At 44.6% G+C, this 19,869-nt stretch overlaps 1 protein-coding gene across 1 annotated transcript in view; it reads left to right on the top strand.

Moving 5' to 3' along the window:
* The first annotated feature begins 6,702 nt into the window (after positions 1-6,702).
* LOC139537160 (A-type potassium channel modulatory protein KCNIP1-like) overlaps positions 6,703-19,869 on the top strand; it is a 52,578-nt gene continuing 39,411 nt past the window's right edge. The window contains exons 1-3 of the mRNA XM_071338124.1: positions 6,703-7,162; positions 7,524-7,626; positions 7,768-7,928. Coding sequence (XP_071194225.1) covers positions 7,841-7,928 — 88 coding nt within the window. The 5' untranslated portion in view covers positions 6,703-7,162; positions 7,524-7,626; positions 7,768-7,840. The remainder of the gene's footprint in view (positions 7,163-7,523; positions 7,627-7,767; positions 7,929-19,869) is intronic.

Here is a 19,869-nt window from a genome sequence, read left to right as displayed (position 1 = left end):
TGCTGCTCGACACAGGTCGACGCAGGTATTGCACTTGATTTATCGTTATCGTAACCGTAGGTGCAGCCAAGTGGAAATACGAAAGCTTTCTAGCTATTTCGCACTGACGGTAATTTGAACACAAGAACGTTTCTAGTGAAAAGGTGCTTACACTCAGAGCCATGTATTTACACTCAGCCACCCTAGCCTTATTACGGGTTAACGTTTTGGTAATTTTGGTTGGCCAACAAAATGTAAGACTACAATGACTGCATACGTTTCCCCAAATGTTATACGAAAAAAAAATGTTTTTTTATTGATGGACAATGGCAAGGCTGCCATTGTATTTTCAGTTACATTCTGTTCAATAAAAATGGTTTACACGTTTATTTTTTAAGAAATACATGGAACTACAACCGAATAAAACACCATTAACCATCATGCATTGCTTACATTCATTCTATACTGAAAAGTCTGTTCAGAAAAATCGAAAATAGTGCATATAGGCATAAAACCACAATGTTTTAATAGGGATTAAAAAAAGACAATATATATATATATATAACCTCTTATGGTTAAATGGTTAAAAAAAGACAAAATATCTATATATTCATAACGTAAAATAAATAAATACAGGCGATCGCGTCTATGGTTGTTGCAACGACTTGTGTGTCGCCTACTGGTTAAATTCGTGTCTTTTCGCACGAATTAAGTAGCACAGAAATTCGTGTATTTTCAAACGAATTGAACCACCCCAAAAATGCACCAAAACGCACGAAATCTGCTGAAATACATTTTGTACATATATGCGCGAATTGAATGTGAGGCTGGGCTGGCGTAGCAGCATACAACAGATCTAAACCTCTGGAACAAGTTGACTTTCTCATCCATAGCCTAATAACGCATATTAAGTGCAAGGGCACTATTTAGCTCACATCTCAAGGTAGGGGGGCATTTAGGACGTCTACTGTGGATCGCTAAAATATCCTAATGATTATGATCACACTTCCTCAATTCAATAATTATGGCGACACTATAGCAAAGATGGTTTGGTATGGTTTAGAAACTTGGGAACCAAGCTCGAGACATCAGTGTAGCCTGTTAACGTCTGGACTTGTCTTCACGCCTAGAAAATAACATCCAGGCTTACGTCATAGCTGTCAACTTATAGAAACATTTGTGTAATACTAGTCCCGTGCGAATAGCCTAAATATGAACTCCTGCAGAATTAAGCATTTATTGCAGTAAAATTATACACCAAATGTAGGCAAAATATGGACAGCTTCTACCCCCAAGCCATAAGACTGCTGAACAGCTAATCAAATGGTTACCCAGACTAAATGCATAGTCACTTTACCCCTACCTACATGTAGGGCCAACATATAACCTCGACTAACCTGTACCCCCGGACATTGACTCAGTATTGATACCCCCCGTACATAGCCTCCTTATTGTTATTTTATTGTTTCTCTTTAAATTTTTACTTTAGTTTATTTAGTCAATATTTTTCTTAACATTTATTTTTATTAAAACAGCATTGTTGGTTAAGGGCTTGTAAGTAAGCTTTTCATGGTAAGGTTGTATTCGGTGCATGTGACAAATAACATTTGATTTGATTTGACTTGGGAACAGGAGTGGAGAAATATGTTTAATTTATTTCTGCATCTTTAAGGAATGTAATGCTCAGTTAGATACCATCTGTTGAGGTGCTGTCTTAATCATAAAAGCATCATAAAAGCTGATGGTATTTCAACCACATCAAATATGCTTCAAAGCCGAACTGAAATCTTATCAGAAACACATTGGGTTGTTTTCAAAGCTTTCTTTTCACTCAGAACTGGTCAAACTGATGTCATTTGGACATTTTTCACAGAAAATCGTTCCCGTTTTTTATTTTGCGTTATTGTATTTTCTCCTCTCTCCCTAAACTTATTTGCTCCGCGATGAATGACAGAGAACTTTACCGATGTCAACTAGATTCAAGAATTCATTCTATCGAATGAATTCCAAAATGTCGGAAATGATAAGCAGAAACATATCTAAATCAGGCAACAACAAAAAAATACTGCACCCCCACTCAAAGAAATTGCTCTGCAGTCTTAGACTGTAGCCTATAGCGCATTTTCTATATTTGCGTGTAAGGGTTGGGTGCAGGCCTCAGATTTTCACTTAAACAGACATGGTGGGGTGGTTGTGGATGGGTTATCAGCAATTGCGCCCGGGTGCTGGTGAAAAAACAGCTGACCCAAGCACCACTAGTGTGTATTACTAACTCGCTACACTGTCAGTTCATGTCTGTACAGACAGCCTAATTTTAAAAAAGTATTTTGACCAATCAGATCGGAAAAAGATCTGATGTGAAATGATCTGATGTGATTAGTCAAAAGACCAATTCGTGAGAGAAAAAAAAGATCAGAATAGTGCTGCCTGTGTAAACACAGCCTATGTCTCTCACTCCCTCTCTGCTTTTAAAGCCAATCTATATTTAAACCAGCTAAAAGAGTGCATCATTCACTTCTCATCAATCAAGCCCTCCTCCCACATACATGTTAGTCCCCTCAAGGAGCAGGACTCTAACCCGGGGGCTTATAAGAAATCCCGCAATACCCTCCGACGAACCATCAAACCGGCAAAGCGTCAATACAGGGCTAAGATCGAATCGTACTACTACGCTGCCCAGTGACACGAGCCTAGCAGATGAGCTAAATAACTTCTATGCTCGCTTCGATGCAAGTAACACTGAAACATGCATGAGAGCATCAGCTGTTCCGAAAGACTGTGTGATCACGCTCTCCGCAGCCGATGTGAGTAACACCTTTAAACATGTCAACATTCACAAGGCTGCTGGGCCAGACGGATTACCAGGACGTGTACTCCGAGCATGCGCTGACCAACTGGAAAGTGTCTTCACTGATATTTTCAACCTCTCCCTGACCGAGTCTGTAATACCAACATGTTTCAAGCAGACCACCATGGTCCCTGTGCCCAAGAACACTAAGGTAACCTGCCCAAATGACTACCGACCTGCAGCACTCATGTCTGTAGCCATGAAATGCTTTGAAAGGCTGGTCATGGCTCAGATCAACACCATTATCCCATAAACCCTAGACCCACTCCAATTTGCATACCGTACCAACAGATCCCCAGATGATGCAATCTCTATTGCACTCCACACTGCCCTTTCCCACCTGGACAAAAGGAACACCTATGTGAGAATGCTAATCATTGACTACAGCTCAGCGTTAATCACCATAGTGCCCTCAAAGCTCATTTATAAGCTAAGGACGCTGGGACTAAACACCTCCCTCTGCAACTGGATCCTGGACTTCCTGACGGCCTTCCCCCAGATGGTAAGGGTAGGTGACAACACATCCGCCACGCTGATCCTCAACACGGGGGCCCCTCAGTGGTGCGTGCTCAGTCCCCTCCTGTACTCCCTGTTCACTCATGACTGCACGGCCAGGCACGACTCCAACACCATCATTAAGTTTGCTGATGAAACAACAGTGGTAGGCCTGATCACCAACAACGATGAGACAGCCTATAGGGAGGAGGTCAGAGACCTGACCTTGTGGTGCAAGGACAACAACCTCTCCCTCAACGAGATCAAGACAAAGGAGATGATTGTGGACTACAGGAAAAGGAGGACCCAGCACGCCCCCATTCTCATCGATGTGGTTGTAGTGGAGCAGGTTGAGACCTTCAAGTTCCTTGGCATCCACATCACCAACAAACTAACATGGTCCAAGCACACCAAGACAGTTGGGAAGAGGGTACGACAAAACCTATTCCTCCTCAGGAGACTGAAAAGATTTGGCATGGGTCCTCAGATCCTCAAAGGTTTTACAGCTGCACCATCGAGAGAATCCTGACTGGTTGCATCACTGCCTGGTATGGCAACTGCTCGGCCTCCGACCGCAAGGCACTACAGAGGGTAGTGCGTACAGTCCAGTACACCACCGGTGCCAAGCTTCCTGCCATCCAGGACCTCTATACCAGGCGGTGTCAGAGAAAGGCCCTAAAAATTGTCAAAGACTCCAGCCACCCTAGTCAGAGACAGTTCTCTCTGCTACCCCACGGCAAGCGGTACCGGAGCGCCAAGTCTAGGTCCAAGAGGCTTCTAAACAGCTTCTACCCCCAAGCCATAAGACTCCTGAACAGCTAATCAAATGGCTACCCAGACTATTTGCATTGCCTGCTGCTACTCTCTGTTATTATCTATTCATAGCCCCTTTAATAACTCTACCTACATGTACATAATTACCTCGACACCGGTGCCCCAGCACATTGACACATTGACTCTGTACCGGTACCCCCTGTATAGAGCTCCGCTTTGGTTATTTACTGTTGCTATTTTATTATTTGTTATTCTTATCTCTTACATTTTTAGGGGTTTTCTTAAAACTGCATTGTTGGTTAAGGGCTTGTGAGCATTTCGTCACCCTTCACTGTAAGGTCTACACTTGTTATATTCGGCGCATGTGACAAGTACAATTTTATTTGATATACTCTCATCCTCTAAGTATCCCCCTTTTCCCCCCCTGAAGTTCCTGCTCCGTATTAGACATGTACAATATACGCTTTATCATTTACAACCCTTAAAAAAAAATCTCTCTCTCTCTCCCTCTCCCTCTCCCTCGTTCTCTCTCTCTCTCGCTGCAGATGAATTGTTTATTATTATTGCTATCCTGGTACGCAGCTGTGTGCCTCTAACTGTGCAGGCAAGACACTGCGCACAGCCTACATGCTCTCATCTCTTTCCCCGCCAGTACCTTTCTGTGTGTTGTTTACATTCAGTGGTAGGTGGCTGTATACAGTGAGGTCCGGAATTATTGGATCGATTGATAAAGCTGATCAAAAAATATTTTATAAAATGAACAATACAAATACTGAGCTGTATTGTATGCTCCAAAACATGGAAAGATTAAATTGTATTATACTAATACAATTCCTCTGTAACGGCTGTCGTCTTCCTCGTCTGAGGAGGATAAGTTAGAAGGATCGGAGGACCAATGCGCAGCGTGGTAATTGTTCATCTTACTTTAATAAAGGTGAACACTCAAAATACAAAACAACAAAAGTGACAACCGAAACAGTTCTATCTGGTGCAGACACACAAAGACTGAAAACAACCACCCACAAAACCCAACACAAAACAGGTTACCTAAATATGGTTCCCAATCAGAGACAACACAAAACACCTGCCTCTGATTGAGAACCATATCAGGCCAAACACAGAAATAGGAAAACATAGAAATACAAACATAGACTGCCCACCCCAACTCACGCCCTGACCATACTAAATAAAGACAAAACAAAGGAAATAAAGGTCAGAACGTGACATCCTCAGAGAAAAATATTGTATTTAAGAAGTCAAAAATATATAGAGAGATCCCCTGTTTTCAATCATCCAGCACCCCTCCCCCTGCGAGGATAATGACACTGAGACTTTTTCGAAAATGGTTTATGAGATTGGAGAACACATTGGGAGGGATCTTAGACCATTCCTACATACAGAATCTGTCCAGATCGTTAATATGCTTTGTCAACGCTTATGGACTGCCCTCTTCAATTCAAACCACAGGTTTTCAATGGGGTTCAAGTCCGGAGACTGAGATGGCCATTGCAAAAAGTTGATTTTGTGTTCAAAGGCTCAGTGTCGTTATCCTCGCAAGGGTAGAGTGCCGCTGTATTGAAAACAGGGGATCCAATCATTTTGACCCATATTACTTCTTAAATAAAATATATTTCTCTGATAAATTGTATTAAATATAATATTTTATTTATATTTCCATTTTTCGAACAGGGTACGGTAGTAGGTGCCAGGCGGACTGGTTTGTGTCAAGAACTGCAACGCTTCTGGGTTTTTCAAGTGCAACAGTTTCCCATGTGTATCAAGAATAGTCCACCACCGAAAGGACATCCAGCCAACTTGAAACAACTGTGGGAGGCATTGGAATCAACATGGGCCAGCATCCCTGCTTTCGACACCTTGTAGTGTCCACACAATTCAATATTAAGAAGGCAATATTAGGAAGGTGTTCTTAATGTTTTGTACACTCAGTGTAGCTAGTGTTCATATTTGAACAGCTTTAGTAATGACAAAATGAGATATGCCTTCTCGTGGGGATAATCCACTTTTCAAACTCACACCATTCCAGATAAGAATATCTCTATGGACCGAGCAAGACCCAACACTAATCTGCACTTTAATTAGAACTATGAAAGGCTTTTTAGGAGCATATTTTCTCCTCTTTGCATACCTATTTCTCACCACTCCCCCTTCCATCCATCCTCCATCCCTTCCTTCCACAGCCTCTTCGCACAATAATCCCAGTAATTTGCCCTACTACTGTCATCTCAGTGGCTTCCTCCTCTAGCAGTCACAATCCCTGTAGCTGGCTGGTGTATTAACCCAATGACGGCAAGCAATAATCAGTGGCTTAAGGCTCACTTAAAAAGGATGAAATAATATACATTAAAATAAAGAAAAGATAGATTAAAGGAAGAGGAAGAGAGAACCAAGGGATGTCAATTGTTGCCTCATCCTCGTGTGGCTATGGGGGGGTAGGAAGAGGTAGGAAGTGTGTGAAGTAAGAAGAGTGTGTGAGACAGAAAATGAGAGAGAGACCAACAGAGAGATAGAGAGAGAGAGACAGAGCACATGTGCGAAAGGGGAGGAGGGAGAGCGAGGGAGCAAACAGCGGTGGAAGTGGGTGGCGTTCTCTGCTGCAGGGATCTGTCCAGGAGCAGAGCTAGACAGTGGCAATACACAGCAGTACAGAACCGAACAGAACAGAACAGACGCAGGGCTCCAGCTATAAGCGGCCCAGAGAGGACCAGGCAACACAGAGAGAGAGAGAGAGAGGTTGAGAGAGAGGTATATAAAGATAGAGAACCCGCTGACCACAGAGACCTCAAGAGGAACACCCCAGAGACTGAGGGAGAGAGAGGGGTGATCAAAAAGACAGAAACACAGAGGGGAGGAGAGAGGAGAGGACACAGGAGAGAGGAGTGGACACGGCATCTCCACGGACACAGAGAACTTTCTGCAGCGCACTGAGTTCTCTACGATGGTCTGCATTCTACGCCTTCCTGAGCCACTCAATTATTCATCTTTCCCTTCTCATCTGATGTTGAAACACAACTTTTCCTTTTAAAAGTTTGAGAGACGGACGTCTGGGTATTTCTTACCTACCAACATATATTTGTTTCTTATACCGCTGGCTGTTTTTCTGTCTGTGCAACAGAACAGGCTTTGGATCTTACCTGTGTGCCTGAGTGTGTGTGAGTGAGTGAGTGGGTGGGTGGGTGTGTGAGTGTGTGTGTGAGTCGATGTGTGAGTTGGTGAGTGTTAGTGAGAAAGTGTGTAACTGAGTGTTTGAGCGTATAAGTGATTGAGTGAGTGTTAGTGAGAAAGTGTGTAACTGAGCGTTTGAGTGTATAAGTGATTGAGTGAGTGTTAGTCTGAGTGAGTGAAGGATTGAGTTTTGGATTCAATGTAAGAAAGGCCTGAAGACAGGTACTGTACCTCTAACTTACAGGCGGCTTCATCTCCATGAGGATTCTCTAAATGGGACTTTGAAATCTCTTCTCTAAGGGCCTCATCAAGAAGATATGTGTTTTCACACTGGATAATTTTAAAGGGTACGTCTTTTGCGTGTAAGGAGCCAGTGAAGGAGACATTTCTCCACCTTAGGCTCCTGTCAACTCTTTGAAGGAGGCATTCCTATCACATATAATGAACCTTTGAGAGACAATTTGTTCTACTCTTCTCTACCCCATCAGGAGTGGGTGAGGAGGACAGTGGCAGATCAGCTCCAGTGACGCTCCAGTGGCCACGTCGGCCGCCTCTGTCAGGATGGCTGGCTGTACCTGCCGCTGCAGACAGGGGGTGCTCAAGTTCATTCAGTCTCTACGCAGACTTGTCTCTGGGACGCTTACCAAAGGTACTGCACCCGCCTCATCTAACACGCCTTTACATCCTCTGTTTTCTTTCAGTTCTCTTATTTTCCTTGGCATCCTCCTTTACTCTCACGCCAGCTATGTACTGTAGATATGATATTGTAAATATTATGCGAGAAAGGAAGTAACTACGTCTGGTCATTTCCATGTAGAAGGACCCATGAGCACCAACATGTGAAGTTTATCGGAGCATGTCAAATTGGGTGTCAAATGACAGCTAAGAGACTATATTTTTGAATATTTTAATTAAGGCATTTTTAACATTTTCAACCATTTTAAATTGTAAAAATGTAGAATAAGCAAAAGGCTTTGATTTCTTGTCAAAGACATTGAAAAGGAGGTTTTAGAAAACGGGAAAAAGTCTAAAAATGTATTACAAATACAGTACCAGTCAAAAGTTTTGGACACACCTACTCATTCAAGGATTTTTCTTTATTTTACTATTTTCTACATTGTAGAATAATAGTGAAGACATCAAAACTATGAAAGAACACATATGGAATCATGTAGAAACCAAAAAAAAGGTTTAAGCAAATCAAAATATATTTTAGATTTTAGATTCTTCAAAGTAGCCATCCATTGCCTTTATGCCAGCTTTGCACACACATTCTCTCAACCAGCTTCACCTAGAATGCTTTTCCAACAGTCTTGAAGGAGTTCCCACACATGCTGAGCACTTGTTGGCTACTTTTACTTCACTCTGCAGTCCAACTCATCCCAAACCATCTCAATTGGGTTGAGGTTGGGAGATTGTGGAGGCCAGGTCATCTGATGCAGCACTCCATCACTCTCCTTCTTGGTCAAATAGCCCTTACACAGCCTGGATGTGTGTTTTGGTTCATTGTCCTGTTGAAAAACAATTGATAGTACCACTAAGTGCAAACCAGATGGGATGGCGGATTGCTGCAGAATGCTGTGGTAGCCATGCTGGTTAAGTGTGACTTGAATTCTAAATAAATCACTGACAGTGTCACCAGCAAAGCACCATCACACCATCACACCTCCTCCTCCATGCTTCACGGTGGGAACCACACATGCGGAGACCTTTCACCTACTCTGCGTCTCACAAAGACATGGCGGTTGGAACCAAAAATCAAAAATTTGGACTCATCAGACCAAAGGACAGATTTCCACCGGTCTAATGTCCATTGCTCGTGTGTCTTGACCCAAGCAAGTCTCTTCTGATTATTGGTGTCCTTTAGTAGTGGTTTCATGGCAGCAATTCAACCATGTAGGCCTGATTCACGCAGTCTCCTCTGAACAGTTGATTTTGAGATGTCTGTTACTTGAACTCTGTGAAGCATTTATTTGGGCTGCAATTTCTGAGGCTGGTAACTCTAATGAACGTATCCTCAGCAGCAGAGGTAACTCTGGGTCTTCCTTTCCTGTTGCAGTCCTCATGACAGCCAGTTTCATCATAGCGCTTGATGGTTTTTGCGACTGCACTTGAAGAAACTTTCAAAGTTCTTGACATTTTCCGGATTGATTGACCTTCATGTCTTAAAGTAATGATGGACTGTTGTTTCTTTTTGCTTATTTGAGCTGTTCTTACAATAATATGGACTTGGTATTTTACCAAATAAGGCTATCTTCTGTATACCACCCCTACCTTGTCACAACACAACTGATTGGCTCAAATGTATTAAGAAGGAAAGAAATTCCAAAAATGTACTTTTAACAAGGCACACCTGTTAATTGAAATGTGACTACCTCATTCCAGATGACTACCTCATGAAGCTTTTTGATAGAATGCCAAGAGTGTGCAAAGCTGTCATGAAGCAAAGGGTGGCTACTTTGAAGAATCTCAAATATAAAAAATATTTTGATTTGTTTAACACTTTTTTAGTTACTGCATGATTCCATATGTGTTATTTCATAGATATGATGTAGAAAATAGTAAAATCACAAAACATGTTTGGGTCACCTGCTACTGTCCTACCGTACACTGGCATACTGTTCCAGCTGATAACTGTTTTCTTTCTCTTTTGGTCGTCTGGTGGTCAAAGCAAGAGTATGAAAAGTCTGGACAACCCCTACCTCGCTCTCTCTCTCTTCTCTCTCCCTTCAGTTAATGTCACCTCTCCCATCTCTTACTGACACCTACCCATGAGCCCCCTCTCTTTCCATTTACTTTAACCAGCATCGAGCACCGACCAACACGGGATGTCCATGGACGTTGAAAAGTAGTTGAAATTTGGGCAGTCCGCCCTGGCCTTGATTTCAACGTCCACAGACGTCGCTTTTTTGTCCGGTCCTTCATTTGGCCCAAACCAAATCTGAACCAAATATAGACGTCTGTATTTCACAAGTTAGGACAGCACAGTACAGTACTGTACAGTACATTAAAGTACATTGATTTGATGACATTTCAGTACAGTACAGAAAAGTAGAGTACAGTTCAGTACAGTACAGTCCTATACTGTACTGTACTGTACTGTTAATTAGAGTATAATATAGTGGAGTAGAGTTCAGTACAGTACACAGCAGAGCACACTAGAGTTGAGTACACTATAAAGTACTGTTCTGTTCTGTACTGTACTGATCTCTACTGTGCTGTACTTTGATGTCCAAACTTGTGAAACACAGACATCTATGATTGGTTTAGATTTGGTCTGGTTGTTTGGTGGCAGAGCGCTTTATTAAACTAAGAGCCAGTCTGTAGAATAATTTGCAAATTAGGATATTTTTATATTTCCACCTTTATGTACCTATTATACATCACCATGAAGAGAATGACTTTCATATCCATAATTATGCATTTCTGTGTAGTACAGATCAGGGACCCATGATGAAATTATGTCACCGCAATTCTGTTGCCGGTTGTAAATCCACTTCACTTACTTTAGTTCATTAACCAAAATAAATGTGTTCAAACTAAAGGTGTCATGTCATAGCTGACACATCTTAATTCGGAGCAGACGTTTAAGAGAGTTTTTGGAAAAACATGGTTACATAAAAAACTGAGGGAGATTTTACTGAAATTCTGTTACCAAAATGTGGATCTTCACAGTTTTTCCAGTGAATGTGTTTGTGTAAAATGTTCAGTGTAAATTGTTAAAAGTAGTCCTTGTGCATCGAGTTGTGTGGTTTGTTAAACTTTGAAATAAATGGGGGGGTTTTTGGCATACATTTTATGTAAAAATCTGGGTCTCAGGGCAATTCCATTATCGTCGAACTTCCTGTCTGTCTTTGCATAATATCCTCCATGGGGTTTGTCAACTTGCCTGTAGCACTATATCTTATAAAGAGAGGTCATCTGAACTATAGGTCCATGTAAATTTTGACATTAGCTAGGGTAACAGTGACATTAGCTAGGTGCTGGGTCAAGCCTGAGGCTGACAGTAGAGAACAGCAGTATCACATCAAACCATTGATGCCACTACATGACCACTCTGACTAATACAGCTCCTCTTATCACATACAGTCTATTGTCCATTTCATCTTCGTCTTTCTCACACTGCCAACTCTACCCGGTGTCCTCAGAGGGCTAAGAGACTGGCTGTAGGCACGGACTCAGGATCCTCAGAGGACTAGGAGACTGGCTGTAGGCACGGACTCAGGATCCTCAGAGGACTAGGAGACTGGCTGTAGGCACGGGCTCAGGATCCTCAGAGGACTAGGAGACTGGCTGTAGGCACAGGCTCAGGATCCTCAGAGGACTAGGAGACTGGCTGTAGGCACGGGCTCAGGATCCTCAGAGGACTAGGAGACTGGCTGTAGGCACGGGCTCACGATCCTCAGAGGACTAGGAGACTGGCTGTAGGCACGGGCTCAGGATCCTCAGAGGACTAGGAGACTGGCTGTAGGCACGGGCTCACGATCCTCAGAGGACTAGGAGACTGGCTGTAGGCACGGGCTCAGGATCCTCAGAGGACTAGGAGACTGGCTGTAGGCACGGGCTCACGATCCTCAGAGGACTAGGGGACTGGCTGTAGGCACGGCCTCAGGATCCTCAGATGACTAGGAGACTGGCTGTAGGCACGGGCTCAGGATCCTCAGAGGACTAGGAGACTGGCTGTAGGCACGGGCTCACGATCCTCAGAGGACTAGGAGACTGGCTGTAGGCACGGGCTCACGATCCTCAGAGGACTAGGAGACTGGCTGTAGGCACGGCCTCAGGATCCTCAGAGGACTAGGAGACTGGCTGTAGGCACGGCCTCAGGATCCTCAGAGGACTAGGAGACTGGCTGTAGGCATGGCCTCAGGATCCTCAGAGGACTAGGAGACTGGGTCTAGGCACGGCCTCAGGATCCTCAGAGGACTAGGAGACTGGCTGTAGGCACGGCCTCAGGATCCTCAGAGGACTAGGAGACTGGCTGTAGGGACGGGCTCACGATCCTCAGAGCACTAGGAGACTGGCTGTAGGCACGGGCTCACGATCCTCAGAGGACTAGGAGACTGGCTGTAGGCACGGCCTCAGGATCCTCAGAGGACTAGGAGACTGGCTGTAGGCACGGCCTCAGGATCTTCAGCTTCAGTTTCTTCAACGAAGACTAATGACGTCATTCAGCCTCTGGCAACTAGTCTGTGTTCTCAATGATCTCACCGACTGAATAAGGAGGAAACAACCTGTCCACTTTCTCTCTTACTCTGGGCTGGAACATCTACACTACAGACAATCTATCAGTGCCAAATGAACCAGGCATTATTAGAAGGCAGTTCAATTAAAACCCAATTGTGAACCTTTCACTGAAGGGATGTCTAATCAAATGGGGGCCATCACGCTCTCCCAGAAGTTTGGTTGGTGTGTAAAACCCCTGAATTCAGATAAGCAAATAGGTGTGAGGGGTCCCCAGGAGGGATTTCTGGCAGAGCCTGATAAAACTCACTGGTAGTGTGTCAGGGATGAGCATTCCTTCTCTCTCTCTCTAGGTGCCACGGTCGGTTACCATGGTGGTGTGTCTGTGTTGGATGGTGTTTTACGGTGAGCGAAAGCGAGGCTAGCTCTTATTTATCACCCTGGTTTACAGCTCTGTGTGACAGTAAGCTCTGGAAGATAATGAAAAAGTGCTTGACATTTTCAGAGAATGACAGTGCGATCAATCTGGCTGTTTTGGGAAGGGTACAGGTGTAAAAGCACTTCCCTCACGCGCTGGATAAAAGCATTGTGTGTGTATGTGTGGGTGTGTTTCCCTGTGTTTGAGTCAGTGTGTGTGTTTGGATTCTAAACCTGAATTCATGCAGGACTAAGACTCTCCTCTCCCTGCCCTCTCCTTGAGGCTGAAGCCGCAAATGAAGTGTCAGTTTACAAAATGTTCCTCACTGCTTCCATTTCAAGGTTCTCTTCCTCTCCCTCTCTCTCCTTCCCACTAAGTACCATTACCTTGTTTACTGTATCCTCTGTCCTTTCATCCTCTCATTGCAAATATTCCAATTCCAGCCGAGATGATTCCTTCTTCTCTCGTTGGCACCACTGGAATATTCTGGTGCCAAATATTCTCCGGCAGAGTGTTATGTAAATGTAACATTAGATCCAGCAAGCCTTTATTCAGGCCCACCACACGAGCACGCAACCCCCCCCCCCCCTTCTACCTCTTCTCTTTCCTCCCATAATGAGTAAATAATGAGTACATGATGATTATGTGTGTGTATATTTCTGTAGGTTTTTGTGTATTTCTGCAAGAGTGTCTGTAGGTGTATGCCTGGGATGCATCGTAACCTCAGGCAAGCAAGCAATGCTGATAGGAGGTATCTCAGGTCAGGTCCTATCTGCAGGCTGCATGGGCCTGGCTGGCGTGCCATGGGACTGCTGCTCTGCTACACCACTCATCCAGTCATCCACGCAGATACACTCAGAGAGAGCATGGGAGAGATGGAGTGAAAGAAGGAGAGTGCCCTGAATTCCTGGCCTCTCATGGACTGTATTTGGAATGCTATAAATGACTAATATTGGTGTGTGTGTGTGTGTGTGTGTGTGTGTGTGTGTGTGTGTGTGTGTGTGTGTGTGTGTGTGTGTGTGTGTGTGTGTGTGTGTGTGTGTGTGTGTGTGTGTGTGTGTGTGTGTGTGTGTGTGTGTGTGTGTGTGTGTGTGTGTGTGTGTGTGTGTGTGTGTGCGTGCGTGCGTGCGAGAGAGAGCCCTTTCTAATCACAGCAGGCCCTAAACAACAGTAAAGGTCCATGTTTTCTATTCAACATTTTGAGGGTTGTATGGACCATTAATTAAGGGCATGTTTTTTGTCTCCGTTTAAATGGCTGTATGATATGCAATATATACTGTTTATATTTTTTAACTTATTTGATCACTTAATTCTCTCCATGTACATGGTGAAGACAAGGTGTAACTATTTCCTGGAACATTATCCAGTGATTTCTGTTGTTCTATGCCTTGTGTTTGGCGCATAACATCCCAGTCTCAAGGTGTTTGTATGAGCAAATGTGTCCATTGGACTGTGGCAGATCTGATTTGTTCAGGCATATCTAAACTGCTGAATTCATAAATAAATCAATCCCAAACTAATTACCATAGACGTGTGAGTGAGCTGTAGCAGTTACCATGGTAATGGTTAACAGTTCTTTTTTTGAAAGACCTTTCAGGGGTCTTGAGGGGGAAGCTTGAGGGAGTGAAGCGAGACATTGAAGTGAGAGTGAGAGCAACAAGAGAGGCGCCGCTGACTGCCCCGTCTGCCCAGTCACTCAGCTCTCTCCCAGAGGATTATGGGTAAAGTTGGGCTTCTCTTTTGAGAGACCAGAGGAGCACAAACTGAACACACACTCACACACTTGGACACAAACAGAGACAAAGACCCATTCTCTCATGAACATGCAAACACAACAAAGAGTCTTACACACTAATACACACAGACACACAACTGTGTTGCGCACACACACTCACGGAAAAACCCACATGACACACTTCAAATGGGCCCACACACCTTGATACAGGCACATCTACGTTCCTATAAAGGATATACGGTCTGATCACGCACATTGGCATACACTTGGGTGAGTTTAGTTAGAACATCTGGATTCAGGTCCCACTGGTTGGGGTGTGGGGCCACAGCAAGGTCATTTGTCCCTCTCCATTATATCCTAGCCCTGCCCCTTACACCCTGGCTAGACTGGCCACATTGCGTGCAAGAGCATTGCAAAATAAATGTATGCGTATATGTTATTCAATCATTTCATCCACACTGCTCACGCACGTCAATGAGCGACTGCGTTGCCGGATGCTAAAATATAACTTATTTCTATATGAGACGCTTGACACGCTGCAAGTCCCGCCTCTCCCATCTCCTTATTGGTTTTCACAAAGATACAAACCCACGTGGCTGCTTGAAAGATGAACAGGGAGAAATTAATCAAAGACAACTAAATAACAACTCAAATCTGTGGATGAATCACTTTAATAGAGAAACACACAATTGTGTATGACTCCGGGTCAAAATTCTACAAAGAACCAGCTAAAAGTGGACCATACTGTATGCATGTCAGATATAATAACAAAGCAATATTAATATCCCAGGACAAACTACAACAGCTAGCTAGCTAAATATACATGAATGTTTCATGTGTGCTTCGACCTGCCCCAAAATTAATATAATTGATTCACAGTTGGTTTTGGTATTTTAACTTGATGGTGTCTGGTGGGGATAGACAAAATCACATGTGCACAATGACGTACACGGAAGGTTGAACCAAGGTGTTAGGTATTTAATCCCCCCAGTTGCTCTCTGCAGCATCACTCTTCCCCCCTCACCATCATGACCATGCTCTCCCCCATCTACCACCGCAGGTACAGTGACATTATTTGACTCTTCATACACACCGTGACTCAACCTTCTCTACAGTACATCCACCTGAACGCCCTGCTCCCTTAGATGTACACAGGCGATGCTCCTAAAGTCTGGCTGGACCACTTTCCTTTCCTCTCCTCCACTTACACTCCTCTCTCTTTCTCTCTCTGTCTCTCTCTCTCTCTCTGTCACTCTCTCTCGCTCTCTCTCCGTGTGTGTGTAACAGTAGTAGATTGAAGCTGACAGTGTGCACGTCACCACTTTTAATTTTTAAATCCTTTCTCCTCCCTTTTTACGTAATCTCATTCCCTCTCAGTTTATTTATATATCTGGCCTCCTCTCTCTCTCTCTCTTTCTCCCTCTCAAACATTGCCCTCGTTTCTATCTCTCTCCTTCTCAAACACTGCCCTCCTCTCTCTCTCCCTCTCAAACACTGCTCTCCTCTCTCTCTCTCCCTCTTAAACACTGCCCTCCTCTCTCTCCCCCTCTCAAACACTGCCCTCCTCTCTCTCTCTCCCTCTTAAACACTGCCCTCCTCTCTCTCTCTCCCTCTCAAACACTGCCCTCCTCTCTCTCTCTCCCTCTCAAACACTGCCCTCCTCTCTCTCTCCCTCTCAAACACTGCCCTCCTCTCTCTCTCTCTCTCCCTCTCAAACACTGCCCTCCTCTCTCTCTCTCTCTCCCTCTCAAACACTGCCCTCCTCTCTCTCTCTCTCTCTCCCTCTCAAACACTGCCCTCCTCTCTCTCTCTCCCTCTCAAACACTGCCCTCCTCCTCTCTCTCTCTCCCTCTCAAACACTGCCCTCCTCTCTCTCTCTCCCTCTCAAACACTGCCCTCCTCTCTCTCTCTCCCTCTCAAACACTGCCCTCCTCTCTCTCTCTCCCTCTCAAACACTGCCCTCCTCTCTCTCTCTCCCTCTCAAACACTGCCCTCCTCTCTCTCTCTCCCTCTCAAACACTGCCCTCCTCTCTCTCTCTCCCTCTCAAACACTGCCCTCCTCTCTCTCTCTCCCTCTCAAACACTGCCCTCCTCTCTCTCTCTCCCTCTCAAACACTGCCCTCCTCTCTCTCTCTCCCCTCTCAAACACTGCCCTCCTCTCTCTCTCTCCCTCTCAAACACTGCCCTCCTCTCTCTCTCTCCCTCTCAAACACTGCCCTCCTCTCTCTCTCTCCCTCTCAAACACTGCCCTCCTCTCTCTCTCTCTCCCTCTCAAACACTGCCCTCCTCTCTCTCTCTCCCTCTCAAACACTGCCCTCCTCTCTCTCTCTCCCTCTCAAACACTGCCCTCCTCTCTCTCTCTCCCTCTCAAACACCACCCTCCTCTCTCTCTCTCCCTCTCAAACACTGCCCTCCTCTCTCTCTCTCCCTCTCAAACACTGCCCTCCTCTCTCTCTCTCCCTCTCAAACACTGCCCTCCTCTCTCTCTCTCCCTCTCAAACACTGCCCTCCTCTCTCTCTCTCCCCCTCTCAAACACTGCCCTCCTCTCTCTCTCTCTCCCTCTCAAACACTGCCCTCCTCTCTCTCTCTCCCTCTCAAACACTGCCCTCCTCTCTCTCTCTCCCTCTCAAACACTGCCCTCCTCTCTCTCTCTCCCTCTCAAACACTGCCCTCCTCTCTCTCTCTCTCCCTCTCAAACACTGCCCTCGTTTCTATCTCTATCCTATATATCTTGTTCTTACTCTCCGTCTTCTTTGGCCTATCCTCATTTGCCATCAGTATGGTACTGTATATTATAGTACAGTTTGGTATAGTGTAGTATGGTGTGGTACGGTACATCACAAAATGATATAGTATATAATGAAATAGAGAAAAAATCCATGCTTTGTTTTTTACTATTTCAGTCAACTTTAGTCTGGTATTCCATTCACTTATAAGGAAATGAGATAGCCCTGGCTTGAAGTGGTGGTGACAGGAAGACTACTGTAAAGATTGAAATTGTGTGCTATGCTGCCATCTGTTGGTCATGAATTTGCACCACAGCAACGTGTTACTACAGTAAGTGCGTGTTTTGTGTGTGCTCAGGTGTTTGTATGTGTTTTTGATGTGCTAAGCATGTATTCTTGATTGTAATACAACTCCTAGAATCTCAACAGCTTTGGTAGAGATAAATTGATCTGTTAGAGATGCAACTCTCAAATACAGAAAAAGAAACTCTCTGAGTTGACAAAATGTGAAGATAATGCTCTTTTGCTATTCTTTGGTGATCATCTCATTTCTATCTCATTTAACCACAGATGGAAATGTGCTCCTGCTCTATCAGGGGCCATGGAGAATGGCATTGAGTGAGAGACAATAGAGACAATAGAGACAATAGAGAGAGAGAGAGAGAGAGAGAGAGAGAGAGAGAGAGAGAGAGAGAGAGAGAGAGAGAGAGAGAGAGAGAGAGAGAGAGAGAGAGAGAGAGAGAGAGAGAGAGAGAGAGAGAGAGAGAGAGAGAGAGCGCGAGCGCGAGCGCGAGAGAGCGCATGTAAATAAATGATAAGAAAAAGACAGGAAGGGGGAACAGAGAGAGAGCGTCGGGCTACGGGTGAATATTTATGAATGGGGAGTGGAAGCCTAAGTGTACTGTCCCACTCTTCCTGTAGTATTTGACGATTAACCTCCCATTAAAGTGTCTGATTAATCCTGATGGATTTAACTCCCTGTTAAAATAAAGGTCAAATTAAATTAAATATGTAGAGGTCAAAGACTCAGGGGATCTTAGTCCATCTCAACAGTAGTACATCTGGATGCCTTGTAGAGGTCAGACTCAGGGGATCTTAGTCCATCTCAACAGTAGTACATCTGGATGCCTTGTAGAGGTCAAAGACTCAGGGGATCTTAGTCCATCTCAACAGTAGTACATCTGGATGCCTTGTAGAGGTCAGACTCAGGGGATCTTAGTCCATCTCAACAGTAGTACATCTGGATGCCTTGTAGAGGTCAAAGACTCAGGGGATCTTAGTCCATCTCAACAGTAGTACATCTGGATGCCTTGTAGAGGTCAGACTCAGGGGATCTTAGTCCATCTCAACAGTAGTACATCTGGATGCCTTGTAGAGGTCAAAGAGTCAGGGGATCTTAGTCCATCTCAACAGTAGTACATCTGGGTGCCTTGTAGAGGTCAAAGACTCAGGGGATCTTAGTCCATCTCAACAGTAGTACATCTGGATGCCTTGTAGAGGTCAAAGACTCAGGGGATCTTAGTCCATCTCAACAGTAGTACATCTGGATGCCTTGTAGAGGTCAAAGACTCAGGGGATCTTAGTCCATCTCAACAGTAGTACATCTGGATGCCTTGTAGAGGTCAAAGACTCAGGGGATCTTAGTCCATCTCAACAGTAGTACATCTGGATGCCTTGTAGAGGTCAGACTCAGGGGATCTTAGTCCATCTCAACAGTAGTACATCTGGATGCCTTGTAGAGGTCAAAGACTCAGGGGATCTTAGTCCATCTCAACAGTAGTACATCTGGATGCCTTGTAGAGGTCAAAGACTCAGGGGATCTTAGTCCATCTCAACAGTAGTACATCTGGATGCCTTGTAGAGGTCAAAGACTCAGGGGATCTTAGTCCATCTCAACAGTAGTACATCTGGATGCCTTGTAGAGGTCAAAGACTCAGGGGATCTTAGTCCATCTCAACAGTAGTACATCTGGATGCCTTGTAGAGGTCAAAGACTCAGGGGATCTTAGTCCATCTCAACAGTAGTACATCTGGATGCCTTGTAGAGGTCAAAGACTCAGGGGATCTTAGTCCATCTCAACAGTAGTACATCTGGATGCCTTGTAGAGGTCAGACTCAGGGGATCTTAGTCCATCTCAACAGTAGTACATCTGGATGCCTTGTAGAGGTCAAAGACTCAGGGGATCTTAGTCCATCTCAACAGTAGTACATCTGGATGCCTTGTAGAGGTCAAAGACTCAGGGGATCTTAGTCCATCTCAACAGTAGTACATCTGGATGCCTTGTAGAGGTCAAAGACTCAGGGGATCTTAGTCGATGTCTCAACAGTAGTACATCTGGATGCCTTGTAGAGGTCAAAGACTCAGGGGATCTTAGTCCATCTCAACAGTAGTACATCTGGATGCCTTGTAGAGGTCAAAGACTCAGGGGATCTTAGTCCATCTCAACAGTAGTACATCTGGATGCCTTGTAGAGGTCAAAGACTCAGGGGATCTTAGTCCATCTCAACAGTAGTACATCTGGATGCC

Source organism: Salvelinus alpinus, chromosome 13 (genome assembly GCF_045679555.1).
Source record: "Salvelinus alpinus chromosome 13, SLU_Salpinus.1, whole genome shotgun sequence".
NCBI classification, from domain to species: domain Eukaryota; kingdom Metazoa; phylum Chordata; class Actinopteri; order Salmoniformes; family Salmonidae; genus Salvelinus; species Salvelinus alpinus.
The sequence above is the reverse complement of the archived record's forward strand: the minus strand, read 5'-3'. Positions and strand labels throughout refer to the sequence as shown.